The sequence below is a fragment of the Phodopus roborovskii genome, unplaced genomic scaffold (assembly GCF_943737965.1).
Source record: "Phodopus roborovskii unplaced genomic scaffold, PHOROB, whole genome shotgun sequence".
NCBI classification, from domain to species: Eukaryota; Metazoa; Chordata; class Mammalia; order Rodentia; family Cricetidae; genus Phodopus; species Phodopus roborovskii.
This window is the reverse complement of record NW_026126418.1, coordinates 20,860,506-20,883,514: the sequence shown is the minus strand read 5'-3', so window position 1 is coordinate 20,883,514 and position 23,009 is coordinate 20,860,506. Positions and strand designations below refer to the sequence as shown.

Here is a 23,009-nt window from a genome sequence, read left to right as displayed (position 1 = left end):
GAAAAATACAAAAACCAACGACCCCACAAGGCTGGTTGTGTCCATCCTTTAAAACAAAATTTAAACTTGACCCTTACTCTCAGATACTTTAACTTTTATTAAACCAATTCAAACACTTTTACAATGCCTTGTTGGAGGGCTGTCTCACAACTGAACCATCATCTCTGGTGAGGAAGAAACTATGGCTTCAGGTACATAGCTTAAGTTTGGCCATGCACTATCATAAATGCTTCAACATCTCCAGGGAATGAAAGCTGCAAATAGACAAGAGAACATCAGAGTTGGGTTCCAGGCAATCACAAGGACCAATAGAGCATGCCCACCCCCACCTGTAGTTAGCCACACAAAACTCACTCAACATGCAAGTTCAGAAAACATGCCAAAGCAACATATGAAGCACTAGGGACAAAATCAAATATATGTAAACAATAATGGGGGTGGGGATGGTATAAGGCTACCTTATAGACTAGCAAAAACCAGAAAAGTGCAGGTAAAGTTTAAGTAACTGCAAAGATTCTGCCAATACAAGGGAGAAAAACCTTAACTAAAGAAATACATCACACTTTGTTGAACCAGGAAGATTTGCAATAGACTCATATAAATTAAAAAAGTCACCAGAGATAGGAAATGGAATTAGTAAACAAATGCAAAACTTGCCTATACCTGTAGGGCAAGACTTTGAGGGGGAGGGGTTACCAGCAGGAATTCTACTGTTTAATCCCACACGAGATAAAGTTGTAATGGTAAGGAGACTTTTAATAGTCGACCTCAATGTGCATCCCTGTGTCTTGATGCAAACCTCAGCATGGAAATTTCCTGCCAACGGCCCTTATGAAAGGTACTTCTTCAATTCTTTAACCACTTCTTGAGGCTCAGGAAATTTTAGCTTTCGTGGCGGGCCCTTCTTAATACCAGTCCAGAGTTCGGCACCTGGTAATGGATCGGATAAAGCTCAATTATGGTGGCATTCACTACTACCCCAACTCCTCAGTCATCAGGTGCCCGGGTTTCGTTTCTCGCCCCTAACCCCATCACGGCCTCCACTCACGGCTGTTGTCCGGGCGCAGTAACGTCACTTCGAAGCTGCCCCTCCGCGGTTTGGATGGATTCACCTGCACAGGCAGCTCTGGGACCTCCAGCTGCAGAGCCTGGCTCAGGGCAGCAGCATGGCGCCCGTAGACGCGTCAGCTCGTGCTGTGGACACAAGGGATTGCAAAAGGGGCCTCAGTCCCAGCAGCCAGGCCTATGCTCCCCCGCCCCCCCCCCGCGACTCCCGGCCCCTCACCAATGCTCAATGACCACCGCCAGGCCCTCCGCCAGTTTCTCGCGCTTGTCCACTGTCTCTGCCGGCGCGGCCTTCCGCTTTCTTCCGCTAGGGGCCATGGTACGGACCTCCGGTGCCCGAAACAACGTGGGTTTGAGGCGTTCGTAGGATAAGGTGGGACGCAACCCCAAAGAGACAAACTCGCAGCCCAGAACCGCAGTTAAATTCAAACCCCGAAGCAAAAGAAGCGCGGCTGGCGGCGCCCACGTGACCTGAAGGCGGGACCTTTAAACACAACCACGCAGCCTATCAGAGGGGAGGTGGGGGGCGGTGCGGAGGATTGGAGCAAACTACCCTGTACCACGAGGACCTGCATACAAGATGCGTACGCGCACATGCACCCCTCTACACACACACACACAAACGAGGCGCGCGCACACCTCTCTCCACCACACACATGCGCGCGCGCGCGCCTTTCTTTGCGTCCTTTTCGGCTAGTGGCTCTCTATACCTCCTACCCTGGGATCTGTAAACCAATTCTAAGTGAAGTTTACACCGCATTTCCGTGCTGTTTGTACATAGACTACAGAAGCTAACTCGCACAGAACTTGGAGATCCATGTCCTCACGTGGTGAAACCAAAAGTAAGGTCTTTGATGTTAAGTGGACTTTGAACCCCAGCCCATTTTATAATTCAGGCGCAGTAGCTGACGCCTTTAGTCTCAGGTATTTAGGTGAATCAAGAGGATGGTGATTTAGAGGTTAATTTCTCCAACAGATCAAGAACCTCACCCACAAGCTTTAAAAGGGGAAAAAAAAAAAGTTAATTAGGGTCTAGAGGTGTGTTTGATTAAAAACAAAACAAAAAACTCCCTGAGTTCAATATTCAATCTTAGATTCAAAAAACAAAACAAAAAAAAAAAAAAAAAAAACTGGGGCAGTTCTTTCACAGCTGCTCACTTTCTAATAAAGGAGAAACACCAAGGCAATCAAAATAACAATCCCTTTATTAAGGAAAGCTGGGTGGACAATAGTAGAAAACAGCTGTCCAGCCTTGGGGCTTTCTTATTCCAGCCTACCAGCCACACAAAAGAACCCCTCAAGTTAACATTGCCCTTCCCTCAGTTCCCACAGTACAGGGGGACCGTTTAATTTTATTTCCAATGATGAAAATTCTGGTTGAAGGCTTGTCATTGGGATCAGTGATACTTAAATATTAAATTATACCACATGCACCCCTTTTGGGTGTTTTGCCTTCATGGATGTTTGTGCACCACATGCATACAGTGACAGCCAAGGCCAGGAGATGTTACTGGACTGCCTGGGACTAGAGTTGCAGACAGTTCGGCCCCCCACGTGGCTGTTAGGAATCGAAGGGAGAGTAGCCAGTGCTCTTAACCACTGAGCCATTTCCCCAATCCCTTAAACTTAACTATGTTAATGAATGCCACAGATCAGCCAGAAAGGCCTAAGGAAGAAAGGGTCCTTGAGGAAAAATTCTTAGTGCTTTATACTCTGACATCTAATATTAGAGTTTAATTTAGTCTGTGCTTTGCAGGCTCACTAGGAGGCATAATGAAACCACAGACTGGTGATATCCAAGCGTTGAATAGCATTTTACATGCTGACCCAACCTTGGAGGGATACCATTTCTACCTCTATCCATGAGGTCACTCCCTGGGAGAAACACTTGGCCAGGGCAGAACAGCCCTTCCATAGAATGAATGCTTCATGGTTCCCTGGACTCCGAACTTCTTCAGAAATCAGAAGCAGGCACCCTGCCCCAACCCAGGCACTGCCAAATAGGAGAAAACAAACAGCCACAGCCTCGGGCAAGGATTGTGGTTACAACTGGAATTGGGCCTCAGAGGTGCCAAAAACTGACAGAAGAAGCAAGAACAATGCAGGATCCTATTTGTCCTTCTTGTTTTCCCCATCTGGCACAGCAGTGGGAGAAGAGGCCACAGGCTTCTCTTCCGACACATTGCCTCCACCCTTTGACAGCTTCTTGGCTCGTTGGTATAGCTCATTCAAATTGAATTCTCGAATCACATTCTCCTATGCAAAAGAGATGAACACATCAGGCATTAGGTGGGAAGGTAAAGTTCAGACCCAACCTAACTTTTCTTTGGTATTTAAGTATACGTTAGAGATCAGTTTTTGTGCCAAGAATTGTATCTACATGCAACTGTAAAGCAATCCTACGAGCCAGGTGTTACTACCTCCAATTTACTGACGAGAAACCTAATTGCCTACAAACTACAAGCACCTCACAGACTAAGTCTTATGTATGGTTTTCCTCAGTATCAGCAGCAAGCATATAACAAACCTGCTGAGTTACTTATTAGGTAACATCTAGTAACTAATCTACACTCTCAAAAACAGTGGGCCAGTAGCAGAACTCAGAATTAAATCCAGACTAAGTATAAAGCCCATTCATTGTTGTATATCATTTTCCAGATTGTTGCCCATTTTTTTTCATGTACCTCAGAAAAGGTCCAAGAGACAGCTCGTCCTTTTTTGTCAATCTGCGGCCGACGAATTATCTCCTTGCCACCTTGGAACAGGATCAGGGTAGGGAGTTGTTTGGTGAGGGGTGACGTGCTCACTTTGTACCTAGAGGATCCAGAGAGGATTTTGTAAATACAGCTGTATCCATCACTTACACCCCTCTAAGGAATTCTCAGCTCAGACCCTCTGCCAAGGCATCCACATACCTTGTGCCAACATCAGTATAGCGTCCAACATCTACCTTCCCGAAATTCAGCCCTGTACAGTTGTACCTGAAAAAAAATATATTATTTAACATACTGTAGGGATAAATGGAGGGAACTGGAAATATAGATACCTGAGCAAGAAAGGGAGAAACAACTCTGGATATACAACATTAGGACAGAGAAAGAAGTCACAACGTTTCCAATTTTGACGAGCCTCACTCTACATACTTATCTCTAAAAAAAAAAAAATCTTGATTTATATTTATTTTTTATTTTATGTGTGTTGGTGGTTAGCCTGCAGGTATGTCTGTGTGAGGCTGTCAGATCTTAGAGTTACAGACAGTTGTGAGCTGCCATGTGAACCCAAGACCTCTGGAAGAGCAGCTGGTGCTCTTAACCACTGAGCCTCCTCTCCAGCCCCCTGCATACTTACTTGAGAGACAGGTCAGCATAGATCGGAGCGAATGACTGACAATCATTAGACCAGTTGGCAAAGAATTCCACAATCCAAGTGACCCTCTTGTCCCGCTCCAGTTCTTCCTACCACACAAAGGGAAGAGAGAACAGGCTGAAACAAACAGCTGGCAGCTGAGGAGGTTCACACCTGTGACTAACTCCTTACCTTACATTTCCCCTTCCCATAATGAACCAGTACCCTGACAGCCTCTTCAGGTTTGTTTGTTGGTACCAAAGACTGAATCCAGTGCCTCATACATGGGAGGCAAGCACTGTACCATAAGCAAAATGACCATTTTTCCCCCCTTTGTTTTGGTTTTTTGAGACACTGTTTCTCTGGGAAACTGCCCTAGCTATTCTGGAACTAGCTCTATAGACCAGGCTGGCCTTGAACTTACTGAGATCTCCCTGCTTCTGCCTCCCGAGAGCTGGGATTAAAAGTGTGTACCACTACCACTACTACCGGGCAACCAACATTTTTTTTAATTACCTAAATTTTTTAATTAAGATTTTTTGTTTTGTTTTGTTTTTCAAGAAAGGGTTTTTCTGTATAGCTTTGGAGCCTGTCTTGGAACTAGATCTGTAGACCAGGCTGGCCTCGAATTCACAGAGATCCACCTCCCTCTGCCTCCTGAGTACTGGGATTAAAGGCGTGTACCACCACTGCCCGGCCAACCTAAAGTTTTTAATTGTAGTTAGCGTGGGTATAGGCACATGGGCCATTGCCCACTTACAGTTTTCTCTTTCCAGCCTAAAGACTGAGGGCTGGCACCAAGGACCTCCATTTTACCCACTGAATCCTTTTGTTTTATAACATTTATTTATTAATTTATTTATTATTGTGTATATGCCATGGTGCGTATAGGGAGGTCACAGGAAAACTCTGTGGAGTGGATTCCCCACTGCTACTTTTACATGGGTTCCAGGGACCAAGTTCAGGTCGTCAAGGCTCCTGTGGCAAACATCTTTACCTGATGAGTCATCTCACCAGCCTACCAGTCTTTCTTTTGAGACAGAATCTTACTATGTAAGATACTATGGAACTCACTATGTAGCCCATACTGGCCTCAAATGTACATCAATCCACTGGGTGATGGTGGCATATGCCTTTAATACTAACAACTGGGAGGCAGAGGCAGGTTGATCTCTTCTTTCAGGGCCAGCTTGGTCTACGGAGGCAGTTTCAAGACTATCAAGACTACACAGAGAAATCTCATCTTGAAAAACAAAAATGAACAAACACACAAACAACTGGAAAAAAAAAAAAAAAGAAAGAAAAACATCTTGCAGCAATTCTACCCCAGACTCCCAAATAACAGGATAGCAATTATGCTCTACCAACCCCAGCTACCAACTTCCATCCTGAGGCACTATCTTTATGAATGAAGAGCACAAAACCACAGAGCAGGACCCAAGAAACAGAAAGTAGAATACTCACATCAATGGTTTTATCATTGAAGTACTTGATGTACTCAGGACCCATGTACAGGGGTGGCTTGCAGGTCATCAGGAACACTAAACACAGAGAAAAGAAGTCAGTAACATACACAGCAAATCCACTCAGGAATTTCAGACATCAAAGAATACACATGAGTACATAAATCTCTAGCACATATTCCTCTTAAAATACTAAGTAAATACTTAGCAACTACATACAATTAAGAGCTACAAATATGGGCTAGAGAGATGGTTCAGCAGTTAAGAGCAGTTCTTCCATAGGACCTGGGCTCAATTCCCACCACCCACGTGACAACTAAGAACAACTACCTGTATCTCCAAGACCTGATACCCTCACACACATATACATGCAGGCAAAACACCAATTCACATAAAATAAGAGTAAATTATGTTTTTTTAAAGAGCTACAAATACAATTTATTAGGTATAAAATAAAGATTGGAATCTGGTCCTTAAAAATCAAGCCTTTTCGGGGAGGTGTTGGCACATGCCTTTAGTCCCAGCACTTGGGAGGCAGAGGCAGGTGGATCTCTGTGAGTTCGAGACCAACCTGGTCTACAAGAGTTAGTTCTAGGACAGTCTCTAAAAGTACACAGGGAAACCCTGTCTCGCAATAAAAAAGAACCCCCCCCAAAAAAATCAAGCCTTTATCAAAAAACTTTACTATTTCAAATTATTAATGATAGAACTGTAATGTAATAAAAGCCATTTTCTCACCTATGCAGAGTGTGAGGTACAGCAGACCCATTCGAACATCCAGGCGGAAGAAAAGAATTGCATTGGCCACTTTACTAAACATGAAGATGTTGCCTACATGTTGCTCCACAGTGACTGGAACACAGAGATACCACAGTCAGGCTGGGCTGAAGGCTCCCACTCCTTGTCCCTCTTTCTGGGGTACTTTGAAATGGGAATGGGAAGGAGAGGATAGAGTCCAAGGTCAAATTAGCCCCTGGCATGAAATGTGGAACTAGTTCATTAAAAGCACTTCTCCAGGGCATGAGTCCTAACCCCCAGTGAGAGCAAACAAAGCAGGTGAGCTTACTGGACCTGCGGTTCTTCATCATCACAATAGCACTGAGGAACATCAGGATCTCCACTTCTCTCTGGAAGATAATCAAAGACAGCAACGTGGAGAATGAAGCTAGTGGGATAGAGTGCAAAACAAAAGATGCAAAACTAGAGATCCAGCTTGGGTTGGTAACAAAGAAATAACTGGAGTTGGCTAAGGTGTAGTGGGAGCAACAAGTCCAAAAAGCTAGGTTTAGAGTCTACTCTTGGCAACTGAATAGTATCTTTCTGCAAATCCCCGACCTTTGTGTTTTCTTTTTTCTCACTCTCTCCTCCCCTTCCATTCTTGAGACTTTCTCTCACTATCTTGCCCAAGCAATTCTCCTGTCTCAGCCTCTAAAGTACCAGGATTATAGTGGTACATGACCATATCTCAGTGGTTTTCTTTTTTTTTTTTTTAACTACATTTATTTAAAATGTGTGTGTATACCCATGCATGTGCCACAGCACACATGTGGAAGTTCGAGGATAACTTGCCAAACTGTTCTTTCATTCTATCTCATTGTGTAGTTCAGGCACGTTTCAAACTCACTATGCTCCTCCCACCTCAGCCTCTCAAGTGCTGGGTTCTTTTTTGTTATTTGGTTTTGAGGAAGGATCTTACTATATAGTTTAGGCTACAATGGTTTGTCTTTATTTTTTTGAACTTTGTTTTGTTTTCGAGAATGTTTTGTAGGTCAAGGTAGAATCCAATTCCCTAAAGTGGTTTACTTTACACTTGTGATCTTGTCTCTACCTTCCGAATGCTGATATTACAGAGGTGTACTACCACGCTGCGCTTTTTACAGTTACTATTATAATATTATTATTTTTACAATTTCTTTCCAATGAGTCTCAAATTTGTATTGTTTTGCACCTTCAGTGTACACAAAGGGCCAGTCCATAGGTAGTAGTGCACATATGTGAACCCAGCATTCTGAAGGGTAGATACAGGGGAAATGCCAAAAGCACAAATCTATCTTGGTCTACATAACAAGTTGCAGGCCAGAAGGACTAAAGGCACAGCCAGAGGAGTTCCCCTCATCTTTTAGGAGCCCACTCAGACCAAACTGGGACTCCTAGTTTCATTAAATCAGAGTTTCACAGTTGGCCAGTATGAAGAGCTTAGAGTGCATGTGCTCACTTTTAAAGAGTTATTTTTATTTTATGTGTATTTTAGTGGTCTATCTGAATATCTATAAGTTTGCTTATTACTGAATGTCTATAAGAGTACAGAATGTCTAGTACTCACAGAGACCAGAAGTCAGTGCTGAACTGGAATTATGGATAGTTGTTTCCAACCATGTGGATGTGAGGAACCTCACTCAAGTTCCCTAATAGAGTAGCTAATGCTCTTAGCCATTAAGCCATCTCTCCAGCCCCCAGAGTTGAGGTATTCTTAAAACTATTTCAATATTCAATTTTATTAGTTTTTAATCATGTATATGTATTCGTGTATGTGCAACTGAGTCAAGGTGCCTGAAAAAGATCCCTAAGGCTGGAGTTACAGGCAGCCATAAGCTTCCTAACGTGGGCATTGGGGATCAAATTTGGATTATCATTAGAGTATGTAAGGTTTGGTTTTGGTTTTTGACACAGGGTTTCAATCTGTAGATCAGGCTGGCCTCAAACTCACAGAGATTCACCTGCTCCTGCCTCCCAAATGCTAGGATTAAAGGTGTGTGCCACCACTGCCTGGCATGACATGGGCACTTCATTTTCTTTACCATAGTCATCTATACCGTATTGGTGAGATTTGAAGTTATCTTCAAAGGGTAGCTAAGAAGGCTAGATGAAATCATAGGGTGATTCTTTCTTTTTTATTTTTTATTTTTCTTGAGACAGGGTTTCACTATGTATCCCAGGCTGGCCTTGAACTCAGAGGTCCACCTGCCTCTGCCCCCCCCCCCAAGTGCTGGGATTAAGATTGGCATCACCACCACCCAGTTTACAATTTATAAGGTATGACTATAGAGCATAGGGAAGGAGAAAGGTAGGGTATCTGGTGTGGTGTCCTTTTGAGACAGGGTCTCACTATGTAATCTTGTCTGACCTGGAATGATGTAAGACCAGGAGGGCTTACATCAAACTCAGAGATCCACCTGCCTCTGTCTCCAGAGTTCTGGGATTAAGGAGGTATAACACAAAGCCTGTGAAAGTACAGTATCTTTAATGTAAACAAAGTTAATAATCTTGTTTGAGAGTCCCAGAAATGTCTGAGGAAAGAAATAAGGTATACCCAAGGTTACAGTAATACCTTCAGTCCTTAAGTCTGGGTCACTACAATTTTTTTTTTTAAATTTATTATGTATTCAATGTTCCATTTGCATTTCTCCCTGTGGGCCATAAGAGGGCACCAGATCTCATTACATATGGTTGGGAGCCATCATGTGGTTCCTGAGAACTGAACTCAGGACCTCTAGAAGAGCAGCAAGTGTTCTTAACCAATGAGCCATCTCTCCAGCCTCAGGATCACTGCTACTTTAAATAAATATTTGGATAGGGAAGGAATGTTAGCTCTATATCCACAATCTTCACAACAAATGTTAATTGTTCTGAAATTATTGCTTCTCAAACAATGAGGGGCTTCCCGCTCCTTGTGTTCTTGTAATCTCTGTCTTTCTATCCCTCTGAGGATGATATTATGTGCAGTTACGGTGGCCAGGGTAGTTATGCTGTTGATTTTCCACCTAAGTCATTTTGTTGAGTTAGCGATCTAAGTCCGCCGGCCTATCATTGAGTTGAACAAGGTTAGACAGCACTTTCTGAACGCTGTGTGACCTTGGGAAAGTCGCCTAACAGCACCGAGATCAATTTGCCAAATACATAAATAACTACACTGAAATCAATTTACCAAATTGACAGATAAATGATTTAAAATGGTATTTCTACTACTGGACTGCCTGCCTTCCTCTCCGGTGCTCCAGGAAGCTTGGCATCACTGTAGAACACTGTTTATGTGTGAAGAAACCCTGGAATCTGTTTCTCCATCTTAAACAAGTAGGTTAAGACTAGTAACGGTCTAGCATCTCCATTCAGTGTGTTAGATGGTTACATCCCGAAGTCTATACCCCCCATACTTTCATATGCACCTGCAGGGGCAGGGATGGTCAAGGTTGAGAGCTGAGGCAGGGGGCGCTCACCCAGTCAAAGTCACACGGGTTGCCATCTTCGCGCTGCGTGGGGAGACCGTTGCAAATGGGCGGCAGTTTCCTCACGAGGAGGAAAGCAGCGGAGAGCAGGGCAGACAGAAGGCAGTAAGGTCGGGCCAGCCATCGAGATAGCCGCGGCACCGAGTACACCAGAGCAATCAGAGGCGCGAGGACAGCCATCTTCCTGCCTGTTCTCTCCCAGGCTGCGTTCGGTCCCCCAGCTCTTCCCTCCGCCGCCCCCCACCAGCGAGGCTTCTATTGGGCCAAATATCAGATGCAACGCCTCTGGACCCGGATGTAGATCGTTTATTGGGTGCTATGATAGACGAGAAAATGAGTTAGATATCCCATTGGTCTATAGAGTTGTCGCTTTTTTACCTGAGTCATTTTATTGGCTGTAAGACTGCGAGCTACTTCCCTGTCTCTTAGAGCGACGGAAGTAATTGCCGGAAGGTGGTAGGCGGGGTCTAATGTATCCAATGACGGGAAGCTCTTCGAGGACGAGGGTGGTACCCTGTGAAAGTACTGTCCAATGAAAGTTTTTAACCCCAGATCCCGGGTAATGCAGGAGCCGAGAGTGCTATGGAGAATTTCACGGCGCTGTTTGGAGCTCAAACCGACCCCCCACCACCCCCAAGCGCCCTAGGTTTCGGGCCTGGAAAGCCGCCCCCGCCACCACCGCCTCCTCCAGGAGGTGGTCCAGGCACGGCCGCGCCCCCGACTGCGACCTCGGCCCCCGCGGGCGCAGAAAAATCGACTGCTGGAAGCGGCCCCTTCTACCTTATGCGGGAATTGCCGGGTGAGAAGTGGGGCCAAAAGCAGCCAATTAGATAATAGATTAGGTGACGGGTGTGGCTTTCTGCCTACTGTGCGCGGTGTGAAGGAATCGAGGACGCGTGGCCAGTGAGCAACTCAGTGCCTGAAGCTCTTGGGCGATTCATAACCCTAAGAGATGGCTTGATTTCATGGGATGGATTTGGGGTGGGTGTGACTATCTGGGACAACTTCTGGCGTGAAGTTCTGTGACCGGATTCTCTGACCGCCGTTTGTGACTTTATAGAAACGTGAGCCATTGTTTGGGAACTTGGGAGACCAGATTTAACATTTGTAGAAACGCTAAGACTTTAGTTTAAAGTCTGTCAGGTATATAGTAAGTTGTCATCTTTGTCAGGGACTCGGAGACTAACTTGTTCAAAGAAAATATGAAAATTGAACCAATGCTTTCTTTCATAGAATTATTTGGAAATCGGGGGCACATGGCTCATTGGTAGGACTCTTGCCTGCCATGCAAGAGACGGTGTTTTCACAGATCTTCTCTGAGTAGGTAGCATTCAAGAGTAAACAAAACCATCCATGGACAGAAAAGAGATACTTCTAGATACAAGAGACTTAACAGATCAGGAGACTGTTTTGGGGGGAAAACTTGGAATATCTAAGGGGCAGAAGACAGATTGGACTCAAGTAAAGCAAACAAATCCAGTAGTGATGGGAGATAGGCAAAGACCTTTCTAAGGCAATGTAGGTTGTTTAAATTTCAAATCGAAGCCATTTCAACAAGGGTGCAAAATGATCGAAATGATTGATTTTCAAATATTCTGCATGTTACCAGCCATTGTTCAGTAAAGAAATAATGGTTTGGACCAAATCTTAGCTGTAGAGAAGTAATTGGATACAGGGTACATGTACAGAACCTACAGAAACAAATATAAAAAGAGAGAAGACTTGGGGTGTCTTGTACAGAGGGTATGATAGTCTAAGAGTAGGAAGTTGTGCAAAGAAAAGGTTTGAAGGCCTAAAAGTCAAGAGGGGTTCTGGACATTTTAAGTCTTAGGGATTTGTAGTACTACACACCAGCACTCAGAAGGTGAAGGCAGGAAGATCTAGAGTTCAAGCCCAGCCTAAGTGACATGGGCTCCTGCTTCAATAAAGGTCCTCAGTTCCAGTAACTATTAGTAAAATAATTTGAATCTCATATCAGGTTGTAACAATATGTAATACTTTTGTAACCCCTTTAGATAGGTATTGTCTGTGTTTTATAATTGAGAAACTGAAGCATAGAGAAATTGACTGTCCTTTAGTGATAGGTGTCGTCCAACAGTTGTCTTTTAGTTTTTTTGTTAGTGTTTTGTTTTGATTCACTATAGACTTGACTGATCTTGAACTCACAGAGACCACTTGTCTCTGCCTCCAGGTCTCTTGTCTTTTGCATTATCTGTTCTAACTGTACCTGTTTGTGTAAATCAGTTGACAAATACTGATTTCTGTTCTAGGCAAATGCTGGGTATATTGGAATGGAAGGAGGGATGGTGTGAGAAGTGGAGATTAGTAAGCCTGGTCTTTAGGTAGCTTATTTTCATTTTTACTTGAGATTTAAAGTACATGGTTTAAGGGTTGTGCTTGTATTTTTGTTTGTTTGTTTTTGTTGTTGTTGTCAATCTTATTACTTTGTAGTCTTGTTTCAGACATTTTAGGGGAAATGTTAAAAACTACCTGATGGTTTTCAGAATATGTTGTTAGCCAAAATGGCAGCAAGAATAAACTGTCAGCTGAGCAGTAGTGCATGCCTCTAATCCCAGTGCTTGGGAGACAGACAGATTGTAGGTCCAAGGCCATCCTGATCTACAGAATGAGTTCCAAGACAGCCAGGGCTGTTACTGGGGGTGGGGGTGGGGGGTTGCATGGAAGAGTAGTAGAGTAGTGGTTGATTGGGCTCCAAAGCTAAGTTCGCATAAAAATATGAATAGGAAGACTGGAGATGTAGCTCAGTTGGTAGAGTACATGCTTAGCAAGCATGAAGTCCTGTATTCGGTGTCCATGCTTGACAAATCAGGCATGGTGGTACATGTCTGTAATCTCAGCACTTTGGAGGTGTAGGCAGGAAGATTGGGAGTCCAAGGTTATCCTTGGCTTCATCAAAAGTTCAAGGCCACTCTCGGCTACATGACACCTGTCTCAAAAAGGGCCATGGGAGCTGGAGAGATGGCTCCCAGGTTATGAGGTTAAGAGCACTTGGTTCTTCCAGAGGACCCCAGCTTGGTACCCAGAACCTACATGGGGACTTCACAATTACCCATAATTCCAGCTCCAGGGACCCCAACACTCTCTATTGGGCTCCACAAGCACTCAAATAATATGTGGAATACATTCACATATCACAAACACATATACATACAAATAAGGTAAAAATAAATCCTTCAGGATGAGTTCACACCTTTTATCCCAGCCCTTGGGAGGCAGAGACAGGAGGATCTCTCTGAGTTCAAGGCATATTAACTCATCCAATACTAGAGAGACTGTCACAAAAAAAAAATTTTAAATCATTTTTTAAAAAGCATTAGAATCAGGGACTAGAGAGTTGGCTCAGTGGTTAAGAGCACTTGTTCTTGCAGAGGACTGGAGCTCAATTCACAGCACCCACTTGGAGGCTCACCATTTCTGTAGGCATCGTGCATGCATATGGCAAACAGACAAACATTCAGGAAAAGTACTCTTACATACAAAGTAAAGTAAATCTAAAATAATAATAATATATTTTTTTTAAGTATTAGACTCTGTGTGTTCAGGCCAGCCTGGTCTACATATAGAGTAAGTTCTAGGATATCCAGGGCTACATAGAGAAACCCTGTCTTGAAAAACAAAGTATTAAGCTCAAATGCCATGATTTTTTGTTGTTTGTTTTTCAAGATAGTGTTTCTCTGTGTAGCCCTGGCTGTGTTTTCAACCTCCCAAGTGCTGAAATTACAATTAAGAGCATGAGCCACCATAGAGTGACTTGAGTGGCTTATACCATGGGAATTTAAGTAGCAGTTTCTTTGCCTCTCCTCCAACTCCCCCATTACCTGGAATCACATTCAAGGTCTTCCACATTGCTACACAAGCAAGCTGCCACTGTTTTCTTATCTTGTTTTAACTAAGAAGTATTGTTTTCTACAATTACAGAATGTGAGTTTCAATTGGAATAAAGAGGCTATAGTGATGTGAACAGGATTTAGAATTCCAAGAAAGGAAAGAAAATGAAAGTTTCAAGATTTGTTTTCAAAAGTCATGGCTTATGAAGGAATTTTATTAATAATTTTCAGAGAACTAACAGTTTAAATAGAAGTTAAACTCATATTTCTTGTCTTTCCCCCCACCCCCAGACAAGGTTTCTCTGTGTGGCTTTAGAGCCTGTTCTGGCATTCACTGTGTAAGCCAAGCTGGCCTCAAACTCACAAAGATCCACCTGCCTCTGCCTCCCAAGTGCTGGTGTTAAAAGCATGTACCACCACCACCCAGCTTCGTATTTCTGTATTTTTGTAGTGTTTATTTTTAAGATTTATTTGTTATGTATACTGTGTTCTGATATATTCCTGCATGACAGGAGAGGGTACCAGATCTCATTATAGTCCGTTGTGAGCCACCATGTAGTTGCCGGGAATTGAACTCAAGACTTCTGGAAGAGCTGCTGAAGCTTTTAACTTCTGAGCCATCTCTCCAGCCCCTAGCATTTATTTTATATGTATGAATGTTTTCCTGCATGTATATTTGTGACCATGTGTGTGGTTGGTATCCATGGAGGTCAGAGAGGAGGGCATCAGGTTCCCTGGAACAGGAGTTACATACAAATGCCTGTAAGCTGCCTTGTGGGTCCTGGGAGTGGAATCTGGGTCATCTGCTGAGCTATCTAATCTAAACAGCCCCCTGATATTTACTTCCTTAATTCCCCCTCCTTTATTGCAGTCTCATGTCACCTAGGCTGGCCTCAAATTCATGTAGCCAAGGATGAGCATGAGCTTGTGATCTTCCTGCCTCACTTCCTCAGTGTTGGGATTACTGCTGTATACCACTTTGATCAGCTGGAACTCCTTTTTTACAAATTATGAAAAGCACCAAGTACCTCTCAACTGAGCTTTATACATAACCATCTGGAAGGAGAAGCCCTGGCAAGTAGAAGGCAGTGCCAGTTACGGTTACAAGGCATTGTAAAGCTAAGTATCCAAACTGTTGAACTCACTCTTCTGAGTCATTGGCAAAGAAAAGAAGGAAACAGGTAGAGTAAGACCTAGACCAGAAGAAAAATGCTTGTTTATTTCAGAAACATTTAGTGTATAACCTGGGCACTAACTAGTCATGTGAATAAGACACCATCTGTGCCCTCAAGGGCTCACAGTTCAGAACCTGAACTTTCCCAAGTAAATGATTATAAACAAGCCACTTTATCTGTATGTTTTCATAATTATCAGTTAGGTTGTAAGTTAAATATTTCTATTCTATGTGGTTCTTATTTTAGCATATTTTTATTCTTTTCCAAAAAAAAAAAAAAAAAAAGGTCAGCCACTGAATATATTGGTAGAGCCTTGTACTTTTGTTTTGTTGATGCTGCTGTTGTTGTTTTAAATCAGTGAGCCTTAAAAATAATTAAATGCAAGGCTGGAGAGAGAGTGCAGTGGTTAAGAGCACTGGCTGCTCTTCCAGAGGACCAGGTTCAATTCCCAGAACCCACATGGCAGCTTGCAACTGTCTGTAACTCCAGTTTTGGGAGATGCCAGTGCACATAAAATAAATTTTAAAAAAATGAAATGCCAAGCTATTATCCTATTACCTAGATAAAGAAACAACAGCAGAGAAGCCAGCTAGTATTAGAATTCTGGTTGCTCATAAGGTAATACCTGGTATCATAAAGAATAAACATATTGGTATGTTGGTTACAAGATAGTCATAACCACAGAATCTCCTGTTTTCCTATGGTGACTTGTCTTCCTATTAAAAATAATAATAATAATAATGCGAAGCATGGTGGCACTCACCTATAACACCAGCACTCAGGAGGCTAAGGCAGGAAGTTACCACAAGTTTGAGGTGAGCTAGAACTACATACTGTCTCATATAGCAACATACTATCTCAATAAATATGTAAATAAATGCACAGCCAACAGAGGGCCCCTGACAAGACCTTCATTCCACTTCATCAGATTTGATTTTTAGTTATCTGGAACTAAACTTCAAGGTCCTGTTATCCTGATCCAGGTGAGATGTTTGTGGGACATTTTATATAAAAAAAAAAAAATGGATTGGTACATGATTCAGTGTCATGTAAGTTATTCTAGTCTGGTTTTATTTTTGTTTTCGGTTTCTATCTGCCCTACTTGCATTATTCTGTTTCCATTCCCTTTAGCCTATAGTGTAGCATTTTGTGTTTGTTATGTGTTACTGAGTTCGGGTATTTGAGACAGGATCTCACTATATAGCCCAAGCTGGTCTTGAATGCAGCTGTCTTGCCTTAGCCTTCAGAGTGCTGGCATTACAGGCTTACAGGTATGCACCACCACACCTGGCTGTTATATCATTACAGATTTAGTATCTGCTATCTAAAATGCTTATCTAAAATGTTTCAAATTTTGTAGTTTTTCAAAATATTTGCATAGATTTTACTAATTACAAATCCCAAATACAGAAATGTGAAGTCTGGAATGCTTCTAAATCTGAAACATTTTGAGTGCTGGAATCCTGTAATTGTGACTTGAATAAGAATAGTATCCATAGGCTCATTTATTTGAATGTTTATTGTCATGAGAGAGTGGAACTCCTTGAATAGATTAGGATTAGGAAGTGCATCACTGGGGATGGGCTTTGAGGTTCCATGCCCAGTTTAGGCTCCCACTTTCTGCCTGTGGATCAGTAGGTAGCGCTCAACCCCTCCAGCACCATGCTACCTCTGAAACTGTTAAGCAACTCCCCAATTAAGTGCTTTCTTACAATTGTAAGAGTTGCTGTGGTAATGCCTCTTCACAACACTAGAACAGTGACTAAGACAGTAGTTTTTGGTTTTGTTTTTTAAATAGATTTCTCATTAGTAGTTAACTAAGTCCTTCATGGGGCTGGAGAGTTAGGAGATAACTCAACAGTTAGTAGTATGGGCTACCCTTGACCCAGGTTCAGTTCCTAGGGCAACTCACAACCATCTGTAACTCCAGTTCTAGGGGATTCAGTCCTCTCTTTTGGTGTCTGCAGGCACCAGACATACACATGGTACACATGTATACATGTAGGCAAATAAGCATACAGATAAAGAAAACCGAAAGTTCTTTTTTCCTTCAATTCCTATTGAGTTAGTGACAAAATATTATCATCTACTTTTATATAACTTCATTATTGCTGTTTTCTAGGCAGCACAGAGCTGACAGGCAGCACCAATTTAATCACACACTACAACCTGGAACAGGCCTATAATAAATTCTGTGGGAAGAAAGTGAAGGAGAAGCTAAGTAACTTCCTGCCTGACCTACCAGGGATGATTGATCTCCCTGGCTCCCATGACAACAGCAGCCTCCGATCCCTCATTGAGAAGCCTCCTATTCTCAGTAGCTCTTTTAATCCAATCACAGGGACCATGCTGTCTGGTTTCCGCCTGCATACTGGCCCGGTAAGTCCCTTCTTGGGGAGGAAGAAAACAAATGGGGAGGCCTCAAAGGTATGGAGGTAGCTTTGTCTCCAAGTCTGGGAGAGGGCAGTTGCTCTCTCCGCCTGAACCTTCCTTTGGTACCCTCAGTTGCCAGAGCAGTGTCGTCTGATGCATATTCAGCCTCCCAAGAAGAAGAATAAGCACAAGCATAAACAAAGCCGTACCCAGGATCCTGTTCCTCCAGGTAAGCACTTCTGTTCAGACCACCAAGACCCTGGCCCAAGTCTGCATGGCCTTCAGTTAAGCTCAGTTTCTCTGGACTCCCAGATTTCCCCAAGAAGGAATTCATGTATTGACATTTCTTGGACAAGCAGTGACTTTGTACAGCTGCTCTGCCAGCACCTCTATATTCTTTCTGGACTCGTAGAAAAAAAGCAGCTCCCCTGGTATTAGGTTTTCTTGTAGCCTTAAGAGTTCATAGCAGTAGATATTAACTCAACATCAAACGTAAGGTTATAGGCTCTTAATGTCTCCTACAGAAACACCATCTGATTCAGATCACAAAAAGAAGAAAAAGAAAAAGGAAGAAGATCCTGAACGAAAAAGGAAGAAGAAAGAGAAGAAAAAGAAGAAGGTAGAGAGTTGTTGTAGTAACTGGTTGTTTTATGTATATGTGTTTCCCTACACTAGTGCAATGCCCACAGAGACCAAGAGGGCTTTGGCCCTGTAGCTCAGTCACTACTACTCTATGGTGGTGCTGGGAACTGAACTGGGGTTTTCTACAAGACAGTTCATGCTCATAACCAGAGCCATCTATCCAGCCCCCATCTCACCTTTCTTTACTAGAATCCTTTGCCTCAAGTTGGACCGAGGATTGAAAACCCAGGGCAAACATTTTTTGTTTATAGCCTTGGCCAAGGCTAGTAGTTCTTTGACTCTTTTTGAGGTAGTGCCTTACCATTGAGCCATACCCAGTCTCCTCTTTAATAAACGTTTTCATTTTGCTTGTTTACTGATAATTTTTGAGACAGTTTCACTGAGTTGCCCAGGCAGACTTTGAATTTGCCATCTTCCTAACTCTGCCTCCAAAGCAACTGAGATTACAAGTCTATGTTAGCAGGCTCATCCTGTTATTATTTATTTAGGCTTTTTTGTTATTTTGAGACAAGGTCTTTAGATGTAGCTTTGGCTGGCCTGGAACTCACTATAGACCAGGCTTGCTTCTGCCTCTCTCCAGAGAGCTGGAATTAAAGGCATGTACCATGTCCAGCAAGGTCATCTTTTAGTGTCTAAATGTTCTTAACCCTTTTATCTCTCCCAGAACCGACATAGTCCAGACCACCCAGGTATGGGAAGCTCCCAGGCCAGCAGCAGCAGCAGCCTCCGCTAACAGGACTACGGAACTCTGCCAAGGATGACTTCCCTATTGCAGTGAACCTGCTGACAAGAACTGTCTTCCAGGCACTCAGGCATTGCCTTGGGGTATCCAACAGCTAGACAGAGGCCAGCCCCTGCTGTGCTTGTGACTAATACACTTTTAGAGAAGGGCCATACTTTTTTATGGTTTAGTTCAGTTGGCTTTTTCATAGGCATCCCTTTTCACAAGAATCTGTTTTTTTTTGTTGTTGTTTTTTGTACCCCTCTTTAGTGTAATTTGATTTCAGAACTTCATTTGTTAGGGTTTTCTTTAAAGAAAAAGAAGAAGGTATCTTAACAAACTGGCTAGTATGGCTACCTTTTTTAAGAGGCAATTATCATTCTGTCTGAGGTAGTTTAAGACAAGGCACTGTTGAGAATATAAGAGATTTTAGATCTTGCCATCACATTATTTCCTTAGACTGGGAAATCAAAATTAGAGCTGAGAACTGGTCAAAAAACAACAGTTAGCTAATATTTTGCCCATGTTCACAGCCTAGTGCCTGAATGATCTTCATCCTGTCAGGAAAGCTAGCCAAAATGAGGTTTATGCCTGTGTTGATATACAACAGGGAACATATAAGTAAATAAATAAATAAATGAACTACCCACCATTACCAGCATGTTGTAGCAGGGGGAACCCCCCCCCCAAAAAAAAAAAAAAAAAAAAAAAACTGGTATCTCATACTCCCACTCTTTCTCCTAGGGACTGTCCCAAACCTTGTAGATGCTAAGCAAGCTTATCTTTTCCCTTCCCCTTTTTCCTATGTGCTTTTTAAATGAATCTCTGACAAGAAGTTTAGCACTTCTCTTATTCTTTAGTTTAAAAAATGGATTTGGTTGTTTGGGAAAAACAAGTTTTTGGTTTGTTGTTTTGGAACAGCATCTCGCCATGTAACCTGCTATGAGGAACACAAGCTTAAGAGACCCACCTCCCAAGTTCTGGGATCAAAGGCATATACCACCATGCTTGGCTTTTTACTTTACTTTTAAAAAAAATTTTTATTTACTTTTAGATGTATTGGTGTTTGGCCTACATGTATATCTGTGTGAGGGTGTCATATCTTGGAGTTGCAGATAGATGAGAACTGCTATGTGGATACCAGGAATTGGACCTGGGTCCTCTAGAAAAGCAGTCAGTACTTTTAACTGCCGAGCCATCTTTCCAGCCCCTACCTTACTTTCTAAAGAGGAAATTAAGGAGTGACACCAGTTCTCTAGTTATCAAAAGACAGAAGTTTTTGTTATGAAAAGTTAGGTTTCTCTTACCCAGCAGAGCATTTAATTTGATAGCCAGAATAAAAGCAGACTAGAGAATGAGGCTTTCCTTTTGACTTCCCACAAGCCCATTCACCTTGCCTTAACCAGATAAAACATGAGTCAGGTGGAGCTGGTTAGATCAGGATTTATTTTATTCCTTGTTGGTTTAAAATGGCTAATCAGAATAAAAAATTAAAGGGTCTCTGTATAGAGGCTGGGATCTTCCCTGTTTAAAGGTAAGAATCCAGCTACCCCTTCTACCCAGCACCATATTGAGGTGGGCTAAGGGGTAAACCCCAGGGGACAATTGGAGGGGCCCAGGCCTGCCACTCCTTCTCTCTATCCCATTTTTGGCATATGATGAAAAATATTGCTTTTTGGATTCTTCTCTTCTGGCCTTGGATTTTTAAGATCATTTTAACAGTAAGTAATAGGGAAGCATTGAAGAGGCCCACTAAGCCCACCACAATCCCTATCTCCCAAGAATGGGGGGAGGAAGGTTGCCTGATGTTATGTAAAGTAGGCCAAGCTCTTTTCCTGATCTCCCACCACCATCATGGAACTGTGACCCCTTTCCTCGGGAAATGATGTCAATGAGCCTAGAAAACTCTGCAGGTTCCTTTATCTGACCAAGAACCCCAGGCTTACCCAGGTTTCTTTCCTAATCACTTAGCACCAGCAGAGGGTGCTATTTCCTTAGTTGACAACTGGGACAAAAGAGGGAACCATGGGGAAAAGAAAGACTTTTTAGTCTCTTTTCCTGCTGGTCTAAGGAAAGGGAAGAATAAATTCCCCCTCCTTATATATATATATCTATATATCCCTCCCTTGTTTTCCCATCCCAGGATAGATATATAATTTCTTTGATATTTATAATATATATATATGTATATATATATATGTACACACACACCTGGTAACGGAGAAGAGGAAAAAAATAGAATCCGTAACAATAATAAAAAAAATTATTTCTGGTTTAAAAATGATCTGGTTCCCTCCAGGGCAAGCAATTGCACAAGTGTCCACTGAGTCTGGTCCAGGGATCAAAGAAGGGAAGGTCTTAAAAGATCAAAGGGGGGGGTTGCCACCCCTGTCTCAGGGCCCCAACTCTCCTCAACGCCATGGCATTTTATAAAACAAGCCTCATCCTCTTGGAATCGGTGGTTTAAAAATGTCCATGCAAAGTAAGGGAGACCCTTGAGGGAAAGAAAGTGGCCACCTGAGGCCCTTTGGTGTAGGTGCAGAGGTGTAGGACAGGGGAGGCGCCAAGATTCACACAGAAATCTCATAAGTGGTACCGCCCACCCCTGACACCTTCTTGACTCCTCCCCTTGTGGGACTACTGAGAGGTGGCTGTCCTGGGCCAGGGGAAGCTGAACCTATACTCTTGGGCTGCCCATTGGATTTGCTGTAGGTGGTCTTGAGCTGTACTTCATCTCTGAGGGAAAAAGAAGAAACAGACATCAGGAAAAGAAACACAATGGACAAAACACAAGCATACACAAAAAGGGTCTAATGGGAAGTGGGGGAGGGTGCTTTTCCACATATTTTCTTATCTAAACAATCCAGTCCCTGTTATTTTATTGGCATGCTTAAAATAAGACTGATTCTTTCTCCCCAATTTATTCCTAACCTCAGCTCTCATATACTTAGTCTTTGGCAAATAAAACTTTCAGGGACTTATCTCTTAAGAGGAGGTATCCATAAAGGCAATCAAATATCAAAGAGTTCTCAAGATCCCCAGGGTCTACCTATACTAGAATCATGTACAGCCAAAGACGTGATGCCTTCTGTTAATTACACTGAAGTAAAGAGGAAAAGACAAATACTTACTTGGGTGTCAGTAATGGCTGCAATGCCACTTCCTCTGTCTCAGAGACACCAGATGGGGCTTTTTGGCTGCTATAAGACATTGATCGGCCCAGGTAGGGGGCAGTTGAGGCTGTTTCAGGGGACCCCAGTCCCCGGCTCCTTAGCCCATCTGGTTTGCCAAAACGGGGGACAGCTGAGCGTCCCAGTGGAGTCTTGCTTAAGGGTGATCTCTTTGAATCATCTGAAGAGGAACTAGTACGAGGGGCATGGCCTGAGCCTGGTGTTGACTGAATGCCTGAGTCTCCCAAGCCTGATTCTTCCTCACGGCCTGCAAGTGGAGGTGACTGTCGTAGCAGCTTCTCTCGTTCCTGGAGGGAAGCCACAATGTGGCGAGACAGATTGTCATAACGGACTGGCGAGGGCTCTCGGTGTGGTGGGCCGGTTGGCACCAAACGTGGGTGCCTCTCAGCTTCCCGTTGCTGAGCCAGCCGGGCTGATAGGAAGGGAGAGGTGTAGCCTAAAGGTGGGTCTGGCTCAGGCCCTGCCTGTACTGACTCAAAATCAGGGCTGTCTGAAGGAGTGAGTAGGCTGTCATAAGACAGACTTCCATTGCGTGTCTGATTGGCCAGGCTTTTATAGGAGGTGGAGGTGGTACCCTCTGAACGAATGGACTGCAACTGGCCCAACTCAAAGCCCGTGCCCTGGGCTGACTTGAGGCTGGAGGATCGTGAGCCACTGGACAAAGGATCAAAGTGAAAGGTTTTTCCAAAAGTGGGAGACCGGAAGCTCTCTGGCTCCAAGCTGGGCTCTGAGCGGTAGCTGGGATGGCGGCTACTATCTGCAATTGAGGTTGGTTCCTTCAAGCTATCTCCACGACTCAGCTGTGGAAAGAGTAAGACAGTCTTAGCATTCCTTTTGACAGTTGCCAGATACCACAGCCCGAAGAGACAGTGAATTACATGCCAATAGTAAACTTCAAACTTGGGACAGCATATGGTTGGCCTTTAACACAAAGCTGTGACTTGGAACAAATACCTCATTTTA

At 43.3% G+C, this 23,009-nt stretch overlaps 4 protein-coding genes across 6 annotated transcripts in view; 1 reads left to right on the top strand and 3 right to left on the bottom strand.

Moving 5' to 3' along the window:
* Window positions 1–77: 77 nt before the first annotated feature.
* On the bottom strand, window positions 78–1,552 carry Selenoh (selenoprotein H). Of its 2 annotated transcripts, none has more exons than XR_007834534.1 (4): window positions 1,286–1,552; window positions 1,049–1,194; window positions 768–930; window positions 78–254 (listed from the first exon to the last, which is right to left on the bottom strand). XR_007834534.1 is itself a non-coding variant. In XM_051184360.1 (4 exons), the coding sequence occupies exons 1-3, from the start codon at window positions 1,381–1,383 to the stop codon at window positions 830–832; spliced, it is 345 nt and encodes a 114-aa protein (XP_051040317.1). In that variant the 5' UTR covers window positions 1,384–1,552; the 3' UTR covers window positions 78–254; window positions 800–829. The 2 variants fall into 2 exon arrangements, 1 of the variants encoding a protein (XP_051040317.1); XM_051184360.1 differs by having other exon boundaries at window positions 800–930.
* Window positions 1,553–2,252: 700 nt separating this feature from the next.
* Window positions 2,253–10,357, bottom strand: Tmx2 (thioredoxin related transmembrane protein 2). Its single transcript, XM_051184355.1, has 8 exons — window positions 10,088–10,357; window positions 6,940–7,000; window positions 6,612–6,725; window positions 5,875–5,951; window positions 4,414–4,520; window positions 3,981–4,046; window positions 3,750–3,879; window positions 2,253–3,321 (listed from the first exon to the last, which is right to left on the bottom strand). Exons 1-8 carry the CDS (start codon window positions 10,274–10,276, stop codon window positions 3,175–3,177), a joined length of 891 nt encoding a protein of 296 aa, XP_051040312.1. The 5' UTR covers window positions 10,277–10,357; the 3' UTR covers window positions 2,253–3,174.
* Window positions 10,358–10,591: 234 nt separating this feature from the next.
* On the top strand, window positions 10,592–20,542 carry Med19 (mediator complex subunit 19). Its single transcript, XM_051184356.1, has 5 exons — window positions 10,592–10,895; window positions 17,242–17,498; window positions 17,625–17,721; window positions 18,017–18,111; window positions 18,799–20,542. The coding sequence occupies exons 1-5, from the start codon at window positions 10,679–10,681 to the stop codon at window positions 18,865–18,867; spliced, it is 735 nt and encodes a 244-aa protein (XP_051040313.1). The 5' UTR covers window positions 10,592–10,678; the 3' UTR covers window positions 18,868–20,542.
* Window positions 20,283–23,009, bottom strand: part of Zdhhc5 (zinc finger DHHC-type palmitoyltransferase 5) — a 26,845-nt gene continuing 24,118 nt past the window's right edge. For both annotated transcript variants that reach the window (XM_051184346.1, XM_051184347.1), the window contains exons 11-12: window positions 21,987–22,846; window positions 20,283–21,591 (exon numbers count right to left, since the gene is read on the bottom strand). In XM_051184346.1, coding sequence (XP_051040303.1) covers window positions 21,426–21,591; window positions 21,987–22,846 — 1,026 coding nt within the window. In that variant the 3' untranslated portion in view covers window positions 20,283–21,425. The remainder of the gene's footprint in view (window positions 21,592–21,986; window positions 22,847–23,009) is intronic.

Excerpts from the sequence above, each read along its gene's own strand:
- Tmx2 (XM_051184355.1), bottom strand. The coding sequence starts at position 10,276 with ATGGCTGTCCTCGCGCCTCTGATTGCTCTGGTGTACTCGGTGCCGCGG. Across the intron at positions 6,726-6,939 it reads GATGAAGAACCGCAGGTCCA|TCACTGTGGAGCAACATGTA; the intron begins GTAAGCTCACCT and ends TCTGTGTTCCAG. Across the intron at positions 3,880-3,980 it reads TATACTGATGTTGGCACAAG|GTACAAAGTGAGCACGTCAC; the intron begins GTATGTGGATGC and ends TGGATCCTCTAG.
- Med19 (XM_051184356.1), top strand. The coding sequence starts at position 10,679 with ATGGAGAATTTCACGGCGCTGTTTGGAGCTCAAACCGACCCCCCACCA. Across the intron at positions 10,896-17,241 it reads CCTTATGCGGGAATTGCCGG|GCAGCACAGAGCTGACAGGC; the intron begins GTGAGAAGTGGG and ends GCTGTTTTCTAG. Across the intron at positions 17,499-17,624 it reads TCCGCCTGCATACTGGCCCG|TTGCCAGAGCAGTGTCGTCT; the intron begins GTAAGTCCCTTC and ends TGGTACCCTCAG.